The sequence below is a fragment of the Mirounga leonina genome, unplaced genomic scaffold (genome assembly GCF_011800145.1).
Source record: "Mirounga leonina isolate KUSES-001 unplaced genomic scaffold, KU_Mleo_1.0 Mir_176, whole genome shotgun sequence".
NCBI lineage: Eukaryota > Metazoa > Chordata > Mammalia > Carnivora > Phocidae > Mirounga > Mirounga leonina.
The window spans coordinates 11,121,938-11,145,079 of record NW_023270454.1 but is presented as its reverse complement, the minus strand read 5'-3'; the positions used below and the strand labels follow the sequence as shown (position 1 = coordinate 11,145,079).

General features: G+C 49.7%; 1 protein-coding gene across 1 annotated transcript in view; it reads left to right on the top strand.

The window, feature by feature from the left end:
• Positions 1-21,699, top strand: part of FAM167A (family with sequence similarity 167 member A) — a 42,728-nt gene extending 21,029 nt beyond the window's left edge. Inside the window, exon 4 of the mRNA XM_035022674.1 lies at positions 18,508-21,699. Within this exon, the coding sequence (XP_034878565.1) occupies positions 18,508-18,771 (264 nt within the window). The 3' untranslated portion in view covers positions 18,772-21,699. The remainder of the gene's footprint in view (positions 1-18,507) is intronic.
• Positions 21,700-23,142: the final 1,443 nt, after the last annotated feature.

Genomic DNA, 23,142 nt, shown 5'->3' with positions numbered 1-23,142 from the left:
CTGAACTGCTTTAGTTGGTTTTCACAAAGAGAGCAAAAATATCCCCATCAACCAAGGATTCAATTACTAGGCTCTGGGTCCATTTGAAGTTTTATTGCTTCTGGGAGGGGAGGCCTTTGCTTTGGAAATAAATTAGCATTCCTCATGGGCCCCCTTTTGGGGTAGAGCGTAGAGAAGGTATTCCTTGCGTGTGAACCAGGAGGGAGTTCTCTAGAGCTTGTCCTCCTCATCCTCTAGATGAGGGAGGTGTCTCTTAACCCCCGCTGCATATTAGAGTCACCTGGGAAGACTTAAAGGGTCCCAGAACCTAGACACACCTCAGATCAATCAAATGAATGTCAATGGGTGGGCCCCAGGCATCAGTAGATTTTAAAGTCCTCCCCCCAACCCCCTCTCTACCCCTGGCGCTTCCAAACACAGCCTAGGTTGAAAAGCATTGCTGTAGATCTGCAGGCTGTGCCCCTTTTCCTTGACCAGCCATTGCAAGCTAAGCCGCATGAGTGCCCGGGCTGGACTATATGCTGAGAGAAAGCAGGTGGGCCAGGTCAAGGACAACCATGGGTAATGTAGAGAGCAATGTTCTGTAGGCAGAGAGAGAAGCGCTAATTGTCAGGACTAACTCGGCTGCCAAAGGCTGTCTGAAGTAAGTACAGGGAATGTCAGCATTAATAATGCTTTATATTTGCATGATATTTTCTTTTTTTTTTTTTCATATACGGTGTAGTAGGTTTTTTCCCTAAGTTTTTATTTAAATTCCAGTTAACATACAGTGTAATATTAGTTTCAGGTGTATAATATAGTGATTCAGTACTTCCATGCATCAGCTGGTGCCCATCACAAGTGCCCTCCTTAATCCCCATCACCTATTTCGCCCATCCCCCAACCCCTCCCGTCTGGTAACCATCAGTGTGTTCTCTATAGTTGAGAGTCTGTTTCTTGATTTGCCTCTCTCTCCTTTTTTCCCTTAGCTGGTTTGTTTTGTTTCTTAAATTCCACATATGAGTGAAATCATATAGTATTTATCTTTTTCTGGCTGACTTATTTCACTTAGGAGCATACTCTCTAGTTCCATTCATGTCATTACAAATGGCAAGATTACATTCTTTTTATGGCTGAATAATATTCCATTGTATACATACATTCACCAGTCAGTGGACACTTGGGCTGTTTCCATAATGTGGCTATTGTACACAGTGCTGCCGTAAACATCGGGGTGCATGTATCCCTTCAAATTAGTGTTTCTGTAGTCTTTGGGCAAATACCTAGTAGTGCAATTGCTGCATCGTAGGGTAGTTCTATTTTTAACTTTTTTTTTAAGATTGTATTTATTTATGTACGAGAGGGAGAGCAGGGGATGGAGGGGAGTAGGGGGAGAGGGACAAGCAGACTCCTCGTTGAGCATGGAGCCCAATGTGGGGCTCAGTCTCCCGACCCTGAGATCATGACCTGAGCTGAAACCAAGAGTCAGAGGCTTTAACCAACTGAGCCACTCAGGAGCCCCTCTATTTTTAACTTTTTGAGGAAACTCCATACTGTTTTCCGGAGTGGGGGCTGTGCCAGTTTATTTGCATGGTATTTACCACCCTTCCCACCATTTCTCTCTGCTACCGGGGATGGGTAATAATAGTAATAATAATAATAATAAAATACCGAGATTTGTCACTAATTGAGTGTGTGTTGTTTGCCACGCACTTCACATGCATTACTTACCTCTTTTGATTGTCACATCACTTTCCTGTCAACCCCATTTTACAGAGGAGAAAAGCGAGGCTCAGAGAGAGAGTCAAAATTTGAACTCTGGCCCATCTGGTTGCGTTGCCCATGCTCTTCTTAGCCACCATGCTATGTAGTATCTTCCAAAGGCAATGGATCTTGCTGGGTGATTCCTAAAAATGTACATTCACAAAGATGCCAGCAGTGAAGAGAATGCATGGGAGTGGGGGCCAAGGAAGAAATAAGATTGAACGAGAGTCCCAGTCCTCACACCATTATTTCTTTGTCTTACGTCAGACCTATATGATTGCTGTCACTGTCTCCATTTTACAGATGAGTAAAGTGAGGCTCATAGAAGTCAGATGCCCTGCGTAGGGTTGTATGACTAGGAAGTGCCAGAGCCAGAGCTTGAACTCAGCCTTCACCATTGAGGGTGGAGAGCTATGGGGAGAGAAGCAGGAGAGCTGGCCCTCCCACCAAGGGCCCAGTTGGGCATGCTGAACGAGCAACGACAGGGGTGGATTTGTCCTCCAGAAATACCTCTGGAGCACTTCTTAGAGCAGTGACTCCCAAACTAATGTGCATACAGATCACCTGGCTCTCCTGGTAAAATGAAGATTCTGATCCTGTTGGTCTGGGACGGGGTCCATGATTCCAAATTTCCAACAAGTTCCAAGGTAATGCTATACTGCTGGTCCACGGACCACACTTTGAGAAGCAAGGACTGAAAGGCAGGCAGGACTGGGTCCAGGGAACCAACAAGGGACCTCAGAGGGAAGCCCCAGGGATCCCCAGGCCTGCACCCTGAGCTGAGCTGCTGCCATAGCTGCCCTTTTGGCTCAGGGCTCAGTCAGTACATGGGCCTGTGGGAAGGAAGTCCCAGCATCCCACACCGAGTTGTCCAAGAACAAGATCATCAGAGATTGTATGTCTGAGCTCAAAGCAGCTCAAATGCAGACTGGCAGGCTGGCCAACTTGAACATGCAGTTCTGCCCACTTCGCTTCCAGATTAAACAGTAACAAAGGCAACTCGTAAAATCCTTGGACTGGATGGAAAATACGGAGTTCGACATCTGCACAGCAAACGCATTCTCACATTTTTAGAATTTCAGTCAAAACACTTAACTTCATGTCATTTGTTTTCCTAATTTGTCATCTGTCAACTCACTGCAGGTGTCATTAAAAATTAACCTGCTTTGGGGGGCCTGGGTGGCTCAGTCATTAAGTGTCTGCCTTCGGCTCAGGTCATGATCCCGGGGTCCTGGGATGGGGCCCTGCTTTGGGCTCCCTGCCCAGCGGGGAGTCTACTGCTCCCTCTCTCTCTCAAATAAATAAATCTTAAAAAAAAAAAAAAAATTAACCTGTTTAAAGAACCCAGTGAAAGTAGTTTCAGATAACCTTTATTTTATTTTAAGCCCAGAGTTAAGTTGTCTCTGTAGCTGGGTAGGCTCATAGGCAAATTTGTCTTTTCTCCCCATGTGGCTAAGGTAGCAGATTAAAAATCTGTAATTCAGACAATCGGGTGGCTGCTTTCCCTCCAGGAGGCCAAACCCTCAGTTTGTTGGAAGTTTTGGCTCCGGAGTAGGTTGTACCCAGTAGAGGGCAGGCCCCGGACAGCTCTGTGATTACCACAGGGCTGTCCCAGGAGCTGTTGATAAAACCAGTGAGGCCTTGGTTATCATTGTTGACCCTTTCAGAGGCAGGCCAGGCTGGGTCTGGACAGACAGGCTAGTCCACCCCCTGTCTCCTACGAGGCCAGCTCAAAGGCAGAGAGTGACTGCCTGAATCTTATTTCCAAGGCAAGAAAGGATCCTAAGAGCTCCCTTGGGGGTTCACTCTCCCTCTCTGCTCTCACCACAGGGAAAATGACAAGTCACTCCTGACATGCTCCAGGGACTTATAAGTAGGGCAGACACTTCCTCCAGTCTCATGTGTTGGAGGATACGAGGAAGGTGGAGATCCTCAAACCCTGTTGGCATTACTCCTCCAAGCTAGGAAGGCCTGACCTTTGGCTTCCCCAAGTATCCCGGGCCCCTGTCTCCATCTGGCTATGGCAGGCGGGGCTACGGCCTCTGTGTGCAGGGGACGGACCCGGAGCTCAGTCCAGTGGCCGTGGTGCATCTCTGCTTGTTCCAGACTGCTTATGGTGGCAGAAAGTCCCAGCCTCCAGCAACTTGCCTTTGGGGCGGCCTTACTAGGTGGCCAAGGGGCGGGGGCAGTCCTTCAGGAAAGAGTGAGCTAGAAAGGGCGCACCCCAGATACTGTGGGACTCAGTTCTCTAGCTGAGTCTGGAATTCAGAACATTTCGCAAACCTCTGTGCTTGGTCCCAGAGCTTGCAGCACAAGGGGGAAAGGGATGCTCCCTTGTCTCCTCTCTTCAGCCCTGCTAAAATGTTCCCCTTGCCAATCCAGAAGATAAAGGGGGGAAATCTTCCACTTGGCCTGCATGGTGCCAAAACTAAAAACAGAACAGTCCAGCTTCCTAAGGGGTTGTCTTTGGGGCAAGAATCCTCGGGAGTGAGCAGATACGTTTCTTTTAGTTTCGTGCAGGTGTTTAATACCCACAGAAAGCCCCCCAAAAGGTGTTTATGGTTGTTAGAAAAAGGGAAGAGGAACCTGACAAGTTTTAATAATTCTAGGGCCTGCCGTGGCAGGAGGTCATGGGCCTGAACTCAGCTGGCCCTTCTGTGGTCACAGCTTGATTTCAGCCTCTCCTGATTAAGCCTCTCTTGCCTGTGCTGCCTGGGTGGCAAGCACATGACTGGTGTGTCCCAGGCACAGCCAACAAGGCCAATGTTCCGTATCTCCACTGAATGATACAGCCAAGCGGCAGTTCAAACGTACCGAGCATCGTCGGATGACAGCCACAATGCTCCCATCTGGGGAGCATGGTATGGTCCCCAAAGCACTTTCACATACAGTATCCTGGGAGAAGGCTTAGAGGTACTTGCTACTCCCATTTTACAGAAGAGAAGACTGAGGCTCAGAAAGACACTAAGCCTGAGAGCAGAGAGGTTAAGTGACTTGCCCAAGGCCATATGCAAGGATATAGCCAAATCAGGACATAGACCCACATCTCCTAGCTCTGGATCCAGATCGCTTACCTTTTGTACTAGGTATAGGTCCTGACACTCAGTGTTCTGGTCAGTGTGGCCAGGAGTTGTCAAAAAGCCTATATTTAAAACCCTGCTGGGCTCCTGGGTGGTCAGTTGGTTGGGCATCTGCCTTGGGCTCAGGTCATGATCCCAGGATCTTGGGATCAGGTCCGGCATCGGGCTCCCTGCGGAGGGAAGAATTGCTTCTCCCTCTCCCTCTGCCCCTACCGCCACTTGTGTTCGCTTGCCCTCTCTTTCTCTATCAAATAAATAAACAACATCTTTAAAGGAAATAAATAAATAAAACCCTGCTAATTACAGATCAGGACACGGGTAAAGGGTGAGCGATGCCTCATAACCACCCTGTAGCAGGGCCTGGGACAGCTGTGGCCATTTTATGATTAGGATATGCTCAGAGCCATCCAGGGAGGTACTGGCTGAGCTGGGATTCGAGTCCCCAGTTCCTAGTCTAGCTGTTCCTTTGCCCGACTCTGAGTCTTCTCCGTGTAGCTGGGAGCTTTCAGCCTGCCCGGCATGAGCAACCTGCAGGAGGAAGGCTCCTGGCTACACACTTTAGTAACCCTTCAGTCGTTACTAAAGTATTTATAAGCAAAGGCAATAGGACAAAACATCAGTGACCTTTATTTCTGAGTGCCAGTGTTATTCTTTGGACTTCTCTGTAGCTTCTGAGGTTTCTAAAATAGGAATACATTATATATCCTTAGGAAGGGGAAAGATTTAAAAATGAAAAGCAAAAAAAAAAGAGTTCCAAGCTCCTCTCTGTCTTGCCAGTGTAATTGGTACACATTCCTTACCTTGTAATCTACAGGTTTTAAAAAAGGCGTAGACTCTCCTAGACTAAGGTAAGAAAATTGAGGCCTGGATCCCCAGAAATTCCTCCCTCACAGTGAGAGCTGACGAGGTGGGGACTGTTGGCCAGGGAGATGAAGCCGACTCCAAGAATCTGGTCCTGCCTCTTTCCTTCCCTTGACTGTCTTCAAGTTGAAAGGAGATGGAGGTGGGAGACAGAGGCCTGACAGGGTACCCACCGAGAATAGCTAGAGAAGGCAGCCCTGGAGCTGTAAGAGACAGGCGGGGGAGACCTTTGATCCAATCCTCCGTTCAATCAGTATAGCCAGAGTTCACCGAGTGCCTGAGTTTAGGAGCTGGGTGCAGGTGGGGGCCAGGGTGAATGGGACAGGGTTCCTGTCTTTATGGGGTTCTCCCTTTTGTGGAGGAGACAGACACAAAACACAATGACATGATGTGACAAGAGCCATGCTAGAGGTATGATAAGTACAGTTCCAAACTGCTTTGGGGAGCTGAGGTGCACGCCGAGTGGTCACTGTGTGCCAGGCACAGCAGACAATGAAATTAACCAAAGGGAAATACACAAATCCCTGCCTTCTTCAGCAACCAGATCCATGTCTTTAAGTGTGGTTGACATTAGGCTGCTCCTTATTTCCCATCACATTTTTCCAATAATAAGGAAAGCCCAGTTCCTCTGATGGGCACCCTCTAGGTTATAACTACTACACAATATGTTAGTGTGTAGTAACTGCTGGAAGAGGTACCCAGGGCATTTGTTAAAAATACAGATCCAGGGACACCTGGGTGGCTCATTCGGTTAAGCCTCTGCCTTCGGCTCAGGTCATGATCCCAGGGTCCTGGGATCTAGTCCCCATCGGGCTCCTTGCTCAGCGGGGAGCCTGCTTCTTCCTCTGCCTGCCGCTCCCCCTGCTTGTGCTCTCTCTCTCTCTCTGACAAATAAATAAAATCTCTAAAAAAAATACAGATCCCTCTCAACCCTCTGTGGAAATTCAGATTCCATACATCTGGGGCGGTGTCTGGAACTTAACAAGTGCCTGTGGGTGATTCTAATGCAACTGGATCACTAACCAGTCACAGATGGAGTGGGAAAAGCATAGAATTTGTAACTAAACTAGACTTCCGGTCAGGTTTTACTATACCCTAGCTGTGTGACTTTAGGAAAACCGATTAACCTAGCCCCAGGTTTTGTTATTGTAAAATGGATCTAATAAATACCTACCTGGCAGAGTGTATATAATAAATACCTACCGAGATAGTCAGGGACTCTGTACTAAATGTCCTGTGCACATTTATATTCATCACATCATTTAATACAGTGCTCTTTTAAGGTAGGTTCCATCCCCATTTTGCAGATGGGAAAACTGAGGTAAAGTAACTTGGCCAAGATCAACCAGCAGAGTGGGGGTTTGAACCCAGAGCTGCCCGAACTCAGAACCCCTGCTTTGAAAGGCTGCTATACAATCAATTGCTCTTGGAATCGAATGAGCATGAAGCCACTTTATATTTCATGACGTTTTAGGCTCATTCAACACATCCTCTCAACCCCTGGAACTCTAGGCTGTTATTCTCCAAAATTTGCTTGATTTTGAACTTTTTCCAAGAATTCCCCTCTCCCTCTGAGAAATCTTCATTATTGTAATACAAAGGCCGGGTCTGGTCACACAGAGGTGCAGAAGGGACGGTTCAAGCCTGAGACATCCCCCTGGGCTGAACTTCCCCTTTCGGAGGGATGTATTATTTTATAAGCTTCAGGACCCACCCCTGTTCCCAAGCTGCCACCAGCCCCACCCCGCCAAAAAAAATCTGAGCACTGCCCAGAGGCTGTTGTTGGTCATGTCCCTGGGCACAGGCCTGAGCCAGACACAGTCAGTGAGTGGGCAAGAGCCAGGGAGGCTTACTCAAGGCAGCTGAGCCCTCAGCAGGGGAAACGGTTTCCAGGTCTGCACCTGAGTGCCTGGCCCTCAGGAGCCACAGCAACCCAGGGAGAAGGAGAGTCCCAAGCCAGTGGGAAGTCCTGGCCTCCCATACGGCACCCCTGCAGGGCAGGCGTGCCCACCAGCACCAGCGTCTGAGGAGGACCCCTCTGATAGAGCTAGTTCTAACAGTGCTGGCTAGAAGGAGGCACAGAGCCCCCACATGCTAGAGCAGGGAGGAGCGAAAGGGCTGATCACCCTGGTTTTCCAATGAGGGCAGGAGATATGCGGAGAGATTCCATGGGTGCCCATCAGTCAACTGCCACACGCTCGGGCCCTGCCCTCCACCCCACCCCCTCCACCCCCAGCTCACACTGTGCCAACAGCCCCCAGGGCCACTGCTGGCCACATTCCACAGCACTCACCAGTTGGTGACCTTACTAAGCACCCGGGGCGTGTGGGGGAGGGGGCAGCCCTGACTCATGCCCTAACTCTGGACTATGGGGGAGGGGGGGTGGCGCTGGGTCACAGCCGCTTCCCAGGCAAGCAAATACTCTCCCGAGGTGGGTTTTGTGTTCACCCTGGTGCCCTAAGTTGCTGCGAGTTCCCTCAGGCAGATGAGGCCCAAACCATCTGTTCTTTCCAAGGAGGCAGGCTCCAGGTTAATGGAGTGTGAAATGACTTTGGAGAGCGAAATGGCCTCCATCATGCCTGGAAGGTGGGGCAGAGAATAGATTCGCCTCACTTCCTCTTGAAGGCACCGTGAGAATCTATATATAGAAACTACAGGTGCACGGGAGCCTTGATTACTCATACAAGCCCCAGCTCCAGAGAGCTCTCGTCCCACAAGCAGCAATCCTCACTCGTGGTCAGTCAGTGTTTCTGGCTGGTTCGTGGGCTGGCTCAGCATCCGGTGTGAAACTCCCACTCCGTCCGTGTCCAAGCTTGGAAGCCCAGAACCCAGGAGAAGTCTAGAAGTCCCAACGCAGGTGCTCAAGAGGTCTTCTCGGGGCTCTCTATGGAAGTCAGGGCGCCTCAGCATCCTTCATTCAGTTGACAGCTGCCCTGGCCACAGCTGATTGATCTCCAGACAATGTCTTTTTTTTTTTTTTAAAGATTTTATTTATTTATTCGAGAGCGAGAGAGAGAGAATGAGAGAGGGAACACAAGAGGGGAGATCTCCAGACAATGTCTTAAGGAAGCGCAATCCCCGCCTGGGACTGGTAGCGCTCCCTGTAGGTACAATGTGAAGGCAGTGCGAGGAGCTCATGGGGGAGCAGGAACACAGTCCCCGAGCCAGTCCCCCCTGCAGTCTGGCTGGAAGCCTCGCTCCAGCAGCCTGCCTTGAGTGGCACAGCCCTAAGACTGGCTGTCGGTCCCACGAGACCCCCCGCTGGCTATCCAGGGCAGTGGCCGGGAAGTTGGGGAAGGCCCCACATCGGCCAAATGAAGGACACCCTGCCTGGGAGGGTCCCCTGCCTCCATTTCAAATCCTGAAGTGCTTTAGCATTACCAGCTCCGTGAACCCAGATAGTCACGTGATAAAGGGGATGCTAACGCCACCCTGCCAACCCCACGGGGCTGTGCTTAAGTGTGAGGAGCGACACAGGTGTCAGGTGTAAGTAATCATCTGCAAAGTGTGTGGGAAGCATGATTTGGCACCAGCTCTGCTCCAGGCCCTGTTGGTGAGCAAAGAAGAATCATACGAGGCCTCGGCACTCAAGTACTCCTGTAACTTGGTAGGAGAGATAAGTGGCATACAGGAAATAACTAAATGTTTAGCTCTGCAGTTCTGGGGGATAAAGTGGGACTAATACTTATGGAACCTCATGTCCTATACAGAGTGTCTTATATATGTGTTATTCATGTCGTTCTCGAGAGCAGATGTTATGATTATGCCCATTACGCAGATAAGGGAACTGAGGCTCAGACAGCTTGAGCAACTTGCCCAGAGTTGCACCACCAGTGAGTGGTAAATGGAGGACTTTGAATCCACAAGCCAGTGCTCTGTTCACTCTACTCACTGCCTCTCTGGAGGCCTGGAGGGTAGCCTGGGCGAGAAAGTCATCCTGCAGAAAAACCTGCAGAGCTTGGGGGCTAGAGCTGGGCCTGAAGGATGATGGGATGGGAAGGAGTGGTTCTAGGGGAGGGAATAAGGACCCATTGTCACTGCCATGAAGGGTAAGAGGCTCAGAATGGGAGAGCTGAGGCTGGAGAGAGCAAGAGAGCCAGGAGGGCTGGTGGTACCTTTGAAAAGTTTGAAGAAGGGGGAGACCTGTCCATCAGCCTCTTGAGCGTAGGGCTCAGTGCAGACAGTGAGCGGGGGGAGCAGGAAGGAACCCACAGTGTGGAGTGTGGGGTGAGGGGTGACTGTGGACATGCCAGTCTGGGCTTGTCCTTCCCAGCCCGGCCACAGCGCCCATCTCTTCTGCTCTCACTCAGAGGACACAGGATTCCTTTCCTGGGTGTGCAGCCTCCAGGATCCACCTCATGTCCGGAATGCAGTCTTATCAGGTGGGGAAGACGATCAGCATCCCCTTTCCATAAAGGGGTCACATGACAGCCCAGAGCCACTCATCTCACTAGGGGCTGATCTAGGACCGTGTCTTAGTCTCTTGATGGCACTGCAACAAAATCCCCCGGCCTGGGTAGCTTCTCAACCACAGATTATCGAATTCTCACAGCCTTGCACAGGCTGCAAGGCAGGATCAGGGGACCAGCACGGTCAGGAGAGGGCCCACCTCCAGGTCACAGACTTCTCGCTGAGTCCTCACATGGTGGAAGAAGAGGTGGAGGGATCTCTCTGGAGTTTCTTAGAAGAGCATTAATCCCATTCATGACTTATGCGCATCCCAAAGGCCCCACCACCAAATACCATCACATGGGGCATTAGGGTTTCAACCTGTGAATTTTGGGGTCACACAAACATTCAGACCAAAGCAAACTGGAACCCAGAGCCTCTGGGGATGGATCTGGGGGCTCTTCAGGATGCATCGCTCTGTCCTTCTGAGAGGCCAGCCTCGTGGGTGAAGATGCAGTTTGGCCTCGGACCTTCCAAGTTTGAAAATCAGAGACCTGGCCATACACGCAGAGCTTGACTCTTGCCACAGAGGACGGACAGTTCCTGGCAGGGTCCTGCTCTCTTCCCTGGCTCTGGGCTCTGCTCAAACTTTCCCTCCCAGCGGACCATGGCTCCAGGGGGAGCGCAAGAGCCCCTCGGAGGAGCGGAGACAGACGAGTCATCTTCTGCCCGGTAATGGGAGCCGTGCTGCCCTTCGGCCCACCCACGCCCTGGGCCGGGGACAGCGTGGCGCCCGCCCAAGGCCAGCAGCATCAGAGTGGCAGCCATGAGCTGCTCCCGGAAGAGTTTTCTGCTGCCACCGGCGGAGAGCCCTTTGAGAAGCATGTTCCAGCCTTCCCTCGAGTCAACAGCTTTGCTGGAAAATCAGCCCCCGAGCAGTTTGGTTTCTAGGGGTGTTTGAAAAAAATGTTTTTAATTTTTTCCCAGACCCTAAAGTCGCCTCCAGCAGCACATTTCAGTGACACCACTTGCTTGCTTTCCTAACAGCCTTATTTTGACTCTCTCTCAGAAGCCAAACCCAAGATCAAATAATGAATAATATTTTCTCTGGGCTTCTAAGTGTGTTCCTACACAGCACTGATGAAAACAATAAGCTGGACCTTTCGGTTAAGTTATATAAATCACCAGACAGCTTACAAAAACTATTTCTAAGGTTCAAGAATGACGTCTCGTAGAGAATACAGTGCATTCTGCCCTTTCACGGGCGGCTTGAGAAAATGGCCTGGATTTTTCTACTCCGTCTCCCTTCAACATCAGTCAGAGCCTGATCGTGACTGTGGGACTGGGGTGGCTTAGATCCGAGCCTCAGAAATAGGGATTAAACTAAATGCACTTGAACAGCTCGGGATTCTTTCTGTCTTCCCAGATCTGTGCTAATCCCAATGTGCCTCAATCCAGTTCATTCATAGCCCCTCTGGTTTGCCCTGGGCATAGGGCATTCTCTGGGGTGAGCTTTAGAGATAGGTTTGGGGCGGGCAAAGGCGGCATGTTCAGAAGAATTGCTTCTTGTGCTCCTGAAGGTCTGCTAGTCACCGGTCTTTTGTATTTTTTCCAAACTCCTTAAATCTTCAGGGCATTTTAGACCTGCAGAGAGCAGACCCAAGAAAGTGTTCTAGCACATCCCACAGGCAACTAGGAATAAAGGTATTAGCCAGAACCTCGTGCTTTTAAGACTTTATTCAAGAAACGGACATACGAGCTTCCCTGGAAGACCAAGACATCATTCAGGGTTTTAGACTGAGCAAGTGAACACAGGGCAAGTGGGCAAGGGGTGCTGGGGAAGGAAGCAAATGATCCAGATTGCCACAAAAATGCCGCTTCTCCAAATGCCGCAGGGGCCGTTGCCAAAGAACGAAACACTCTCTTCCCCTTGCGGGTTGGTCTGAGCCCCTCCTTCTGTGGTCCCTCCTCCTCCAACCTACCTCAGAGAAGCCCTCAACCTCCCAGACCACTCCGCCTCCTTCAGGGTCTGGTGGGTCCCCAGTGCCACCTGAGTTAAAGAATGTGTCCCACAGACAGACAGGCCTCTGGCCAAGAGGGGTCCTTCTCACCAATGCCTGCAGCGTCCACACGTGCCACAGGGAGGGGGTTTGCCTGCGACCGGGGAGGCTTCTAGGACATGGGACTCGGGGGGCTAAAACTGGGAAGGTCCTGGGCAAACCAGGTCAGAGTGACCACCCCAAATGTGTAGCTTTTGTTGTTTCTTTAATGGTGGTAAAATATATGTATATTATATAAAATTACCATTTTAACCATTTTTAAGTGTACAATTCATTAGGTACATTCACAGCCGTTACCGTCCATCTTCAGAAGGGCTTTCTTCTTCCCCAACTGCAACTTTGTCCCCAGTAAACACTCACTGCCCATTCTCCTATCCCCCCAGCCCCTGGCAACCCCCATTTGGTTTTCTGTCTCTGTGAGTTTGACTACTTAGGTACGTCATGTAAGTGGAATTGTAAAGTCCTTGTGCCTTTTGTGGAAGGCTTCTCTCACTAATATATCATCCTCAAGGCCCCCCATATGTCAAGATGGCGGAATGATACGCCACTGTACGGACAGACCATATTTTATCTATCTGTGCTTCCATCGATGGACACACGGGTTGCTCTCACCTTTCGTCTCTTGTGACTAATGCTGCCATGGACACGAGTATACAAGTCAATATTCAAGCCCCAGCTTTCAATTCTTGCAGGGATATACCCAGAAGAGGCATTGCTGGATCATGTGGCAATCCTATGTTTCATTTTTTTTTTTAAAGATTTTATTTATTTATTTGAGACAGAGAGAATGAGAGAGCCAGAGAGCACATGAGAGGGGGGAGGGTCAGAGGGAGAAGCAGACTCCCTGCCGAGCAGGGAGCCGGATGCGGGACTTGATCCCGGGACTCCAGGATCATGACCTGAGCCGAAGGCAGTCGCTTAACCAACTGAGCCACCCAGGCGCCCTCCTATGTTTCATTTTTGGAGGAACTGCCTCCACATCAGTTTACTGCAACGTTGGCTTTGACCCCACCCCACCCAGAGGTAGGAGTCAGCCTGTCTTCGAACTCCCCCTGAGACTTGGCCACAGCAGAGACCTCCCAGCAGAGCGCTCTCCCATGAGGTCCTTCCATGAATTTCCTCGGCTGGCTATCCCACCTGCGTTGGCTCCAGCCAAGCACCCCTGTTGCTACGAGGCCACCGATCGGCCACCTTCTCCTTCATGTGCTTCCTCACCCAGTAGGAACACGCCCTGTCACCACCACACACTGACATTTCTCCCCCTTTCACCAAGTACTCTGCCCTAATTACAGGATTAGTGCAATTGTAGGCACTCTTCCAAGGATCCAGCAGGCGCCTTTATTCTGCAGGAACAACAGGCCACCCTAGGAAGGGGAACTAGAAATCAGCACGTCCTACAGTGGAGTCTGCCAGGGAGAGCATTAACCCACACTGATAGTTGAGTCACCAGGACCAGGCTTTAGGGCCAGCATCTCAGTTGCTTTAATAAAGTCTTGAAAGTGGAAGGTTCTGGCCAGTTTCTGTGGTCTGCACCTTGGCACAGAGAGAAAAAGCTTGAGGGATGAACCTCTTACCTCTGTTTGACTGGCAGCGATCAGCTCATGTGGCTACCACTTATTATCTACTATGCTTCTCATAGTCCTTGGAGTAGACAGCATCTCTTCTCTCTAGATGAAGACACAAGTTTAGGCAGTGTTAGTAACTCAGCCAAAGCCACACAGCTAGTGAGGAGGGGGCTCCACTGGAACCCAGGGTCTAACCCCAGAGCAATGGGTTTCCCACTTTTACTGCTTCTGGGACCCAGCCCACCTCCAGATCAGAGGAAGCCATGGAGAGGCCCCCAGCTCTGGGCTCTGATATGTTCCGAGGGCACCACACCCCGGCTGGCCAATCCTGGACAGTCCCTTAAACTTCTCTAAGTTGGTTTCCTCATCTGGAACACAGATCGAAATACCTCTCATCTAGAGCTGTGAGCCGATGCGGTGAAGTAATACGTGTCAAATGCACCTGACGGTAGGTGGCAGAAGATGGGGTGTGAGGTCATTGCTGCCTGAGTGCCTCCTTGGCAGAGAAGAAAGAAAAAGGCAGGAGGGCCTCCATCCCCAGCCCAGGCCCCGTCCCAGTTCTCCCACCTTCCTCGGGAGCTGCCATTCTTCCAACTCACGGCAAACAGGAGCAGCAAAGACTTAAGTTCACGGAACATTTCTGAAAAGGTTAAAATCTAAAAAGCCTCTTAGCTCTATGAACTTTGTGGACATGATGCTAAGTGCAATAAGCCAGTCACAAAAGGACAGATTCTGTATGATTCCACTTATATAAGGCACATGGAGCAGTCAAATTCAGAGAGACAGAAAGTGAAATGGTGGTGGTTTTGGGGGGAGGGGGAGGGGGAGTTTAATGGGGACAGAGTTTCAGTTTGACAAGGTGAAGAGGTCTGCAGGTGGATGGTGGGGATGGTTGCATATCAATGAGAATGTGCTTAATGTCACTGAACTGCACACTTAACAGTAATGAAGATGGTAAAAATTTTATGTTCTGTGTATTTTACCACAACAAAAAAAAATTCGGGGGGGGGCACCTGCACATTTTGCTTAGGTTTTTTTTTTAGCTGTGGGAGCTCATTTCTGTATGGATTTGGTCTGATTACAGCAGAGTTACATTTTAAGAGGTGGGGGGCTCAAATTAATGTTTAAGGCACAGAATCACCCTTGGAAAATCCCTTAGTGAGTGAGAATAGGGCCAACATGGCAGGTTTTCCCTGTGGTGTTGGAACACTGTTTCTCTGAGCATCAGATGCAGCGGCGGATTTACATTCAGGGATCATAACAAAAGATATGCTCTGAGTGACTCCTAGGACAGCTATTCACACTGAGGCACCCTCAGAACCAGGGTCTGCTGGGAAAACAGCAGTTTCCCAGTCTCCCTCCTGGTGCTTTGGGGCACCAACAAGCAGAATGGCCAGAATCCTCAGCCCCGTTGGAAGTGTGGTCTTATTTCTCTTCTTTCCCTCATGCAGAGTTGAATGAATCCAAGCTATATGAGTGTGAAGTGGCCCTACCGAGGTGGCCTTTGTCCAGTCAAAGAGAACTGGACACGTGCCTTACACTAACCCCTCTTTCCAGCTAACTCTGATGGAATTTCAACCCTAAATTGTTCTCTGACCTCTGACTGGATCTGTTGGCCATAGAAAAATAGACCTCTTCCCCCACCAGGCACCCCTGCAGGCCATATCTCACAGATGCTCCCAGACACCTGCTCAAACCTGAAATTCTCCAACTTTAAAGGATCTTTTCAGACCTAAGATCCAATTCTTGGGACCAAAATTCAAACCTAAACCATGAAGTTCCTATCTTTTCAAAGAGCTCTATCTTCAAATTATAAAATACCCCCAGAGAAGTGGTTCAATCAAAACTCCTCAAAGACCCTATTAGATAAAGCAATGGGTATAAGCTGGCATTGTCTTTCAGACAAATTTGACCACCATCTCCTTCACAAGGGTTTTAGACAACACCTAGCTCACTTCCAGGCATGACCAAGGGCTCCATAACAAATGAATGAATGACCAACTGCCCTGGGATGAGCCTGCCATCATTAATTTGGTGCTATTCTAAATCAATAGAATATTCTTAAAGATTTATTTATTTATTTGAGAGAGAGAGAGAGAGCAGGGGTGGGGGCAGAGGGAGAGGGAGAGAATCTCAAGCAGACTCCCCATTAAGCGTGGATTCCAGGACCCCGAGACCATGACCGTAGCCAAAATCAAAGTTAGATGCTTAACCGACTACGCCACCCAGGCGCCCCAATAGAATTTCTGATTGGCAATAAATTTGGGTTTTTATGCCCAAGGATTGAGAAGAAACTAAAAAACTGGGGGCTATGAACTTTAACCCCAATTTTGCCATTAAATACTTTGCTGATCTCCATGCAAGATTTTTTATCATGATTTTTCTCATCTGCAAAAATGGAAAGAAAAGGGACTTGTAGAAATACGTTAAAAAATGAAAGAGAAAAAAAAGAACAATAAAATGCTTACTGGTGAAGTCGCTTATTTTTTTTTTTTTACACTTTTTTGGTGTTTTATTTTATTTTTGTGTGTGTGTATTTATGTACTACATATGCTACATATGTATATGTAAATATACTCCTTGTGAACACTCCCCTTTGTCACTTTTTCTTATAAGGTTTATAAACAAAGGTAGAAGAACACTACAGATTTGTAAATAATACCTGTCAGCAAAAACCTATCCTTATTTTACATTAAAACCCATTGACCAAATATAGCTGGCAGTGGCTTCCAGGTCTAATTTTAAGCTCTATGTTGTGAAGTCGCTTATTTTTCTACCAGGCAATGCACTGAATTCCAAACCTTAACAGGGGAAAAGTGAGACGGAGACCATTTGTGTTCAGTTGCATAACAATGGAAAGAGTCCCTCTGGGATCTCATGGTTAATTTCTCCACGTCAGTTCGGTTCCAAGCACCAGGTGAAGGACATGGCTGAGCTTGAAGACACAAAACTGTGAAAACAATAACCCTTTGCAGTGACAGAAAGAGTAAACAGTGAGAAGGAATCAAATATCGTGTCAAGTAGGAGGAGCTGAGGACCTGTCTTAGTGACAAAGTGTTGTTACTGGAAAGGGCTCTGTGCTGGGAGACTGAGATCCTGTGAGCTCCAGTCCCCATCTCTGTCATGGCACAACTGTGAAACCGAGAACGCACTGACACTCTTCCAGGCTTGTAAACTACTCAGCCAAGCTGCCCTGCTAATCCTTCGGGACTGGCTGTACAGTACTAACAAAGTTAGCACACAGATGAATTTTGGAAACTGTAAAGATGTTAGACCAGGTGTGGGGTTATTATCACTTCCCTTCCTCAATAGAAAAAAAACACTGAGGCACTGAAAAGATCATGAGCCTTTTGTTAGTCCACTGAGCAGGGACTAACTCCATATCCCCCCTACTCAACAGTACCTGAAGAGGCAGGACTTCCTTGTCGGTGGCTTGGGCTCTGGAGTCTGATTGTCTGGGTTTCTCATCTCAACTCTGCCATTTATACCCTTTGTGATTTGACACAGTGACTGATTTCGCAAACTTCTGCCTCTTCATCTCTAACTTGTGGATGATGATGGTGATATTACTTAACAGAGTTGCAGTGAAGAGTAACTGTAGCATGTTGATATACCCATTATAGACCGAATCTTTGTGCCCCACCCTCCAAATTCATATGCTGAAGCCCTTACCCCCAGTGTGATGGTATTTGGAGGTGGGCCTTTAGGAAGTAATTAGATTTTGAGGTCATAAGAGTGGGGCCCCCGTCATGAGATTAATGTTCCTATGAAAAGAAAAGAAAGCTAAGCTTTCTCTCTCCAGCATGTGGGGATACAGCAAGAAGATGGCCATTTGCAAGCCAGGAGAAGGTCCTCAGTAAGAATAGAATCAGCCCACCCCTTGATCTTGAACTTCTTGACCACAAGAACTATGAAAAATAAATGTCTATTGGTTAAGCTTCCCAGTCTGCGGTTTTATACGGCAGCCTGAGAAGACTAATACATACCTGAAGAGCTTAGAACAGTGCCTGGTTCATAGTAAAACATTCAGTAAATATTAGCATATATTTACATATTTATTTGGCTTTTTTGAAACTTTATTAAGAAATATTACAGGCAGGGGCGCCTGGGTGGCTCAGCGTGTTCAGGGTCCAACTCTTGGCTTCGGCTCAAGTCATGAGCTCATGGTCATGAGCTCCAAGTAGGGCTTAGCAGGGAGTCGGCTTGACGATTCTCTCTCTCCCTCTCCCTCCGCCCCTACTCCTGCTTGCTCTCTCTCTCTCAAATAAATAAAATCTTTAAAAAATATATTGCAGGCATTCTAAAATGTTTAAAGGCTTAAAGAATGATCTAACAGTATACCCACCACCCAACATAAGGTATAAAACATTACCCATACAGCTGAAGCCCCCGTAAACCTTCCCCAACCACCTTCTTTCCTTCCCACCCAGCGGTAATCATGCTCCTGAATTTGGCACTTACCACTCCCGTGCGTGCCTTTATACTCTTACTCCACCTATATGTATCTGTAAACAATGAGACTGAATCTTTAAGCCAGGACTGGCATGTGCCTCTTCCAGAAGGATTTAGGCATAGTATCTAGCCTAGCACAAAGTTGTTTGGGAAACCCATCTGTCCCCATTCATCATCTTGCTGTGTGTGTCTTTTCACCTTCCTGAGCAGGGAATGTGCCAATATCTCCAGGTGGACCAACTGATGATGCAAGCCATTAATTAGGTCTCCTATCAGCGGGTCTGTGTTTGTCAGAGACTATGGAACTACAACCCCCAGCCCAGCTCTTTGCTGATGCCTCCCCCTCCTCCCTTCCAGATGGAGATGCGGCTGCAGGACCAGCAGCTGGCCAGACAGCTCATGCGCCTGCGCAGTGACATCAACAAGCTAAAGATCGAGCAGACCTGTGACCTGCACAGGAGGATGCTCAACGATGCCACCTACGAGCTGGAGGAACGGGACGAGCTGTCTGATCTCTTCTGCGACTCCCCGCTCGCCTCCTCCTTCAGTCTCTCCACCCCACTCAAGCTCATTGGAGTCACCAAGATGAACATCAACTCCCGGAGGTTCTCTCTGTGCTGAGAAGCCCTAGAAGGGGGCGGAGGGACCAGAGCAGAGTGTCTGGGAGGCGGGGAGGGGGCGTGGGAAGGGCGTTGAGGCTGCGTTACCCTGAGTGGGTCTCCCCCGAGGCAGGGTTTCCCTGTGGCTGGTGAACCGTGGGCCCTCAGACCCACGGCAGGTGCTCTCTCAGGGGACCCCAACTGTGGAGCCCCACAACCCTCTGACTGTCCGTGACCCAAAGTGTTCTGCAGAAGGGCCGCTCCATCCAAATCTTCAATGAGACCTGGTTCCCAGCATGACACGTCTCCATCCTCCCCTCCCTGCCCCCCCCATTCCTGTTTCCCGGAATCACTGGTGCTATGATCTGGGATCCCAAAGGGGGGCCCCCAAACACTGTGATTCTTGCAGAAAGCTTCCCCAAGGGCACTGAGCATCCAGGGAGCAGATGATTAGGTATGTCAGGTGAGCCCATCTGCTGTTGCCGTCTTCTAAGTACGGGCTCGTAGACAGGTGACTCAGCAGCCCTGTCAGGGACCCACCAGGAAAGGAAAACCAGGAGCAACGACAAAGTGGAGCTCGGGACCGCAGGCCCTACAGCCGCCGGGAGCGCCCCTGCTGGGCGCTGGCTGTGGTCACTCTTAGACCTTGGCACTACTGGTGTTACGTCGATTGTTTTCAGCGCGTGCCAGGACACACCCGGGCAGCGGGGGCGGGGCAAACACAGGTACCCTCTCTGTTGCCTGCCCTGGCCGCACACCCCAATCCCCGTCCCAAAGAGCCCCTTTGCCGCCACCCTGCACCTCCAGGGGAGTGCCCGAGTGACTAGGCAAATCTGTCCATGGATTTCCCATCACCGAATTCTCCTGGTGGCATCACCTTTGTCCCCTTCTTGCCCCACCCCGCCCCCCCAGAAAGACTCGAGGGAGCTCGGAAGCTCACCCTGAGCCTCCTCTGACATTCTGTGCCTGATTTAAATCACTAATTTTAATTGAATCAGACTGTTACTACTCTGTTGCTAACTTGTTCACAACTGTTTGATTTTTGTCCACATGGTGATGCCAGTTGGGTAGGTCAAGTTCAGTAGTTTAGGATTTGATTTGAAAAGGTTCTCCCTACTGACAAGCATGAGGCCCAGCAAGCATGAGGACTGAGACCTCAACAGCAAGGAAAGTTAGCCTCGCGGAATGCCACGTGGCGCAGGTTCTCCCCCCAGCTGGGGGTACCTTTTGACGTCATCTAGTTCAAGCCTTCTTGTTCATAAAGGAGTAAAGTGAAACCAGGGAAAGAGGATGACTTCCCTCAGATTACACGGCTCCTTAGTGGCTACTATCAACAGGTTAAATCAATATTAAGAATGCCTAGACAGATCACGTGTCAATGAACTTGAACCCCAAAGACGGTCCTAATGTTTTGCCAAACCCACAAACCGCCAAGCCCTCTACTCTCCACCTCACGCAGCCCCTACACGTACCTCTCACTTTGCAATTCAGAATATTTGGGTCCAACTCAGAGCAATGCCTGGAAAGTGGACCCACAGAACACGTATTACCAATCACACTTCCATGGTCAGAGTAAGGTGTCCTGATGTTCTTTCATGTTTCATCCTCTCGTATAGTCTCGCTGGGGCCCGCGCACACTTCACACACACACACACACACACCCTGACCTACACTGGGAAGGTTGTTTTTCTTTAATGGGCTGGCAGTGCGAGGACGTGAATGAATGGTCCCTAGTTAGAAAAGAACTTGGTGTCTTCCTTGTGATTTCAAAGAGCCAGAGGCTTTATGCTTCCTTCGCAAAAGGTGTAACAACGTCGATAAGAGGTGTTTTCTGCCTGACTCTGAGCAGTGACTGAGGACCAGCGGACTGGTCCACAGAAGAGACCTGGGTGGGATGCCAGACCTTTTAGACCTGCTCCCCCTGAGGCAGGAAGGGAGGGGGATTTTCTCGACCCCGAGCTGTCTCTCCTCAGGGATTCTGTACGAGGACTGCCAAGTCCTACTGAGGTATTCTCGCCAGTCTTCTCTGAGATACGTCCTTGAGATGGCAGGGGTCAGGGTGGCCTCCACACGCCACCTGCTCTGGAGAGGCACACAGGTACACATACACCCACACGGGAAAGCCCATTCCATCTTCTGAAAATAATGCCAAATTGCCTTTTTTTTTTTTCTTTCTAGAAATCAGTCATTACAGGAATTGAAAAAATTGGATTCAACTGAAGTGGCTTTAGTTGATTTTGTCAATCCAATTGAATTGGTGTCAACCTTGGCAATTTAGTTGTCCAGCTCACGTAATGTCCCCTTCCTTTCTTTGTTCTCTGAGAGCAAACCGAGATCGGGGCACACTTTTTGGAATAGGTTAGACATCTCAGCTCTTTTGCTTAGTTCACCCCCAAGAGAATTTAATTTGGGGATGAGGATGGAGGAGAAAGAGGAAGGGACCAGAGATGAGAGTGGAAGAGCCTGGGTGCGTCTCCTTACTCATCATCCAGCGTCTGTTAGCTCCCTTATTCCCACAGGGAACACAAATAACTCCGCACGTCAGCTCCCTGTTGTGAAGTCCCTGCTATGGGGGCTCAAGCGATGTCTCTGGGTCCCCTGCCACCTAACCTGTGTTGCCAGCATCCTGGGGCCACCTTCTGGCCCACCACGTGTACACAATACTGTTTGTAGTTTAACTCATCATCTGCCCATCTCTGTGTAACCCCCAAGGACCGCGGGTGTAAACCACGAGGTCGCCACTGACTCGCCATGCACGGCAGTGTGTGGTGCCTTCATGGACTCAGCAGAGATCACAGAGGCCCGGGGAGCCTGGGGAGGCTTGTGAGGACCTGGGCCGGCCCCGGGGCCTCCTCCCTGTAGCAATATCAAGTGCTATTACATAATTGATGGACAATTTATAATCTTATTTTTTATGACTCTTTGTTTCTATATTGCTGTTAGAAGAAGTGAAATAAAAATATTTCAAAAGAAGATACTATATAAGGGGGAGAAATTTGTTTTCTTTTACCTCATTCCTATTATAGCACACAGAGAAAGAAAGAGAAAGAGAGAGGGAGAAAAGAGGGAGGAAGGGAGGAAAGATGGGTTTGGGATTTACTTTGGGACATGCTTTGGGACAGACTTTGGAGGTAAAGCCAACAAGATACACCAACAGCTTGGATGTGGAGTGTGAAGGAAATGGAGGAATGAAGAACCACCCTCTGGCCGGCAGCTAGATGGAGGGGGTGCCACTTACTGGGATGAAGATGCTTTGAGGGGAGCATGATTGGGGCAGAGGGGCAAGACCAGTAGCTATCTCCAGCATGATACGTTTAAATGTCTATTAGACATCCCAGAGGGGAATGAGTAAGTGGTTGGCTATAGGGACCTGGACTTCAGGAAAAGGCCAGTGTTGGAGACATAAATTTGGGATTCTGGATTTGGGTATTTGGATTATAGTAAAAGCACCATGCCTATATAAAGTCCTCAAGGAAGAGAGAGAGGACATAAGAGAAAGGCGCTAAGTACCACGTCCTGAGACTCTGACTTCTAGAGGTCTGGAGACCGGATGGAAGGTGATGAGCAGACTTTGGGGGGAGCAGAAGTGACCTTTCAAGGCTGGTGCAGCTTCTCCGTTCAGGGACACAGCCTGACGCTACGCTAGCTGCCCGGTGGCCCTAGCCAAGGGTATTCCTCTAGGACTGGTGACATCGGTCACCACAGTGGCTTCCAAAATCTCCTGCAGATCTTACCTAGCTTATTTAGAAAGGGGGTTTTGAACCATGTTGACAACATTCCCTTTGGCTTCTCTGCAGGAGCAGAAGCCTGTCCCCCCTCCTGACTCTCCGGCAACCCAGATGGGTACTGGCAGTGCAGGCAGACTCCCTGGGCCAGCTTCACAGAGGGCACCCCCCCATCACTCCCCTGCCTCCCCGCTTCTCCACACGGCAATGGCTAAAACTCTAAGAAAGGATGACTTGCCAGAGAGCATCCAGGGTCCCAAGGCAAACCTGAGTGAGGGTATGACAAGCCAGCCTCCTCATCTCCCCTTGGGGGGCCTCGCCTCCCCAGGCTGCTGGCCTGGGCACCCAGGGAAGGGTCCACCTGCCGCACGGTGAGCCTCACCTGGAAGAGTGGCATGGGGCGGGGGCCAAACAACGCTGTCCATCCTGTCCCACCTGTACCAGTCAGGGTTGGGGCAGGAAGGAGGAAGTGGCTGCCAGCATTCCAGGAGGGAAAGGACCTGACACAGTGAATTGGGGGCTACAGAATCATCGGAAGGGTCTGGGAAGTGGTGGCTAGGAGAGGTCATCCTGAAAGTGCGCTGGATTTCAGCAGGCTCGGCCGGTGCCCTCGGCCGGGAAATAATGGTCTCACGTGCCGTCATGGGCTTGACTGTGTCCCCTCAAAA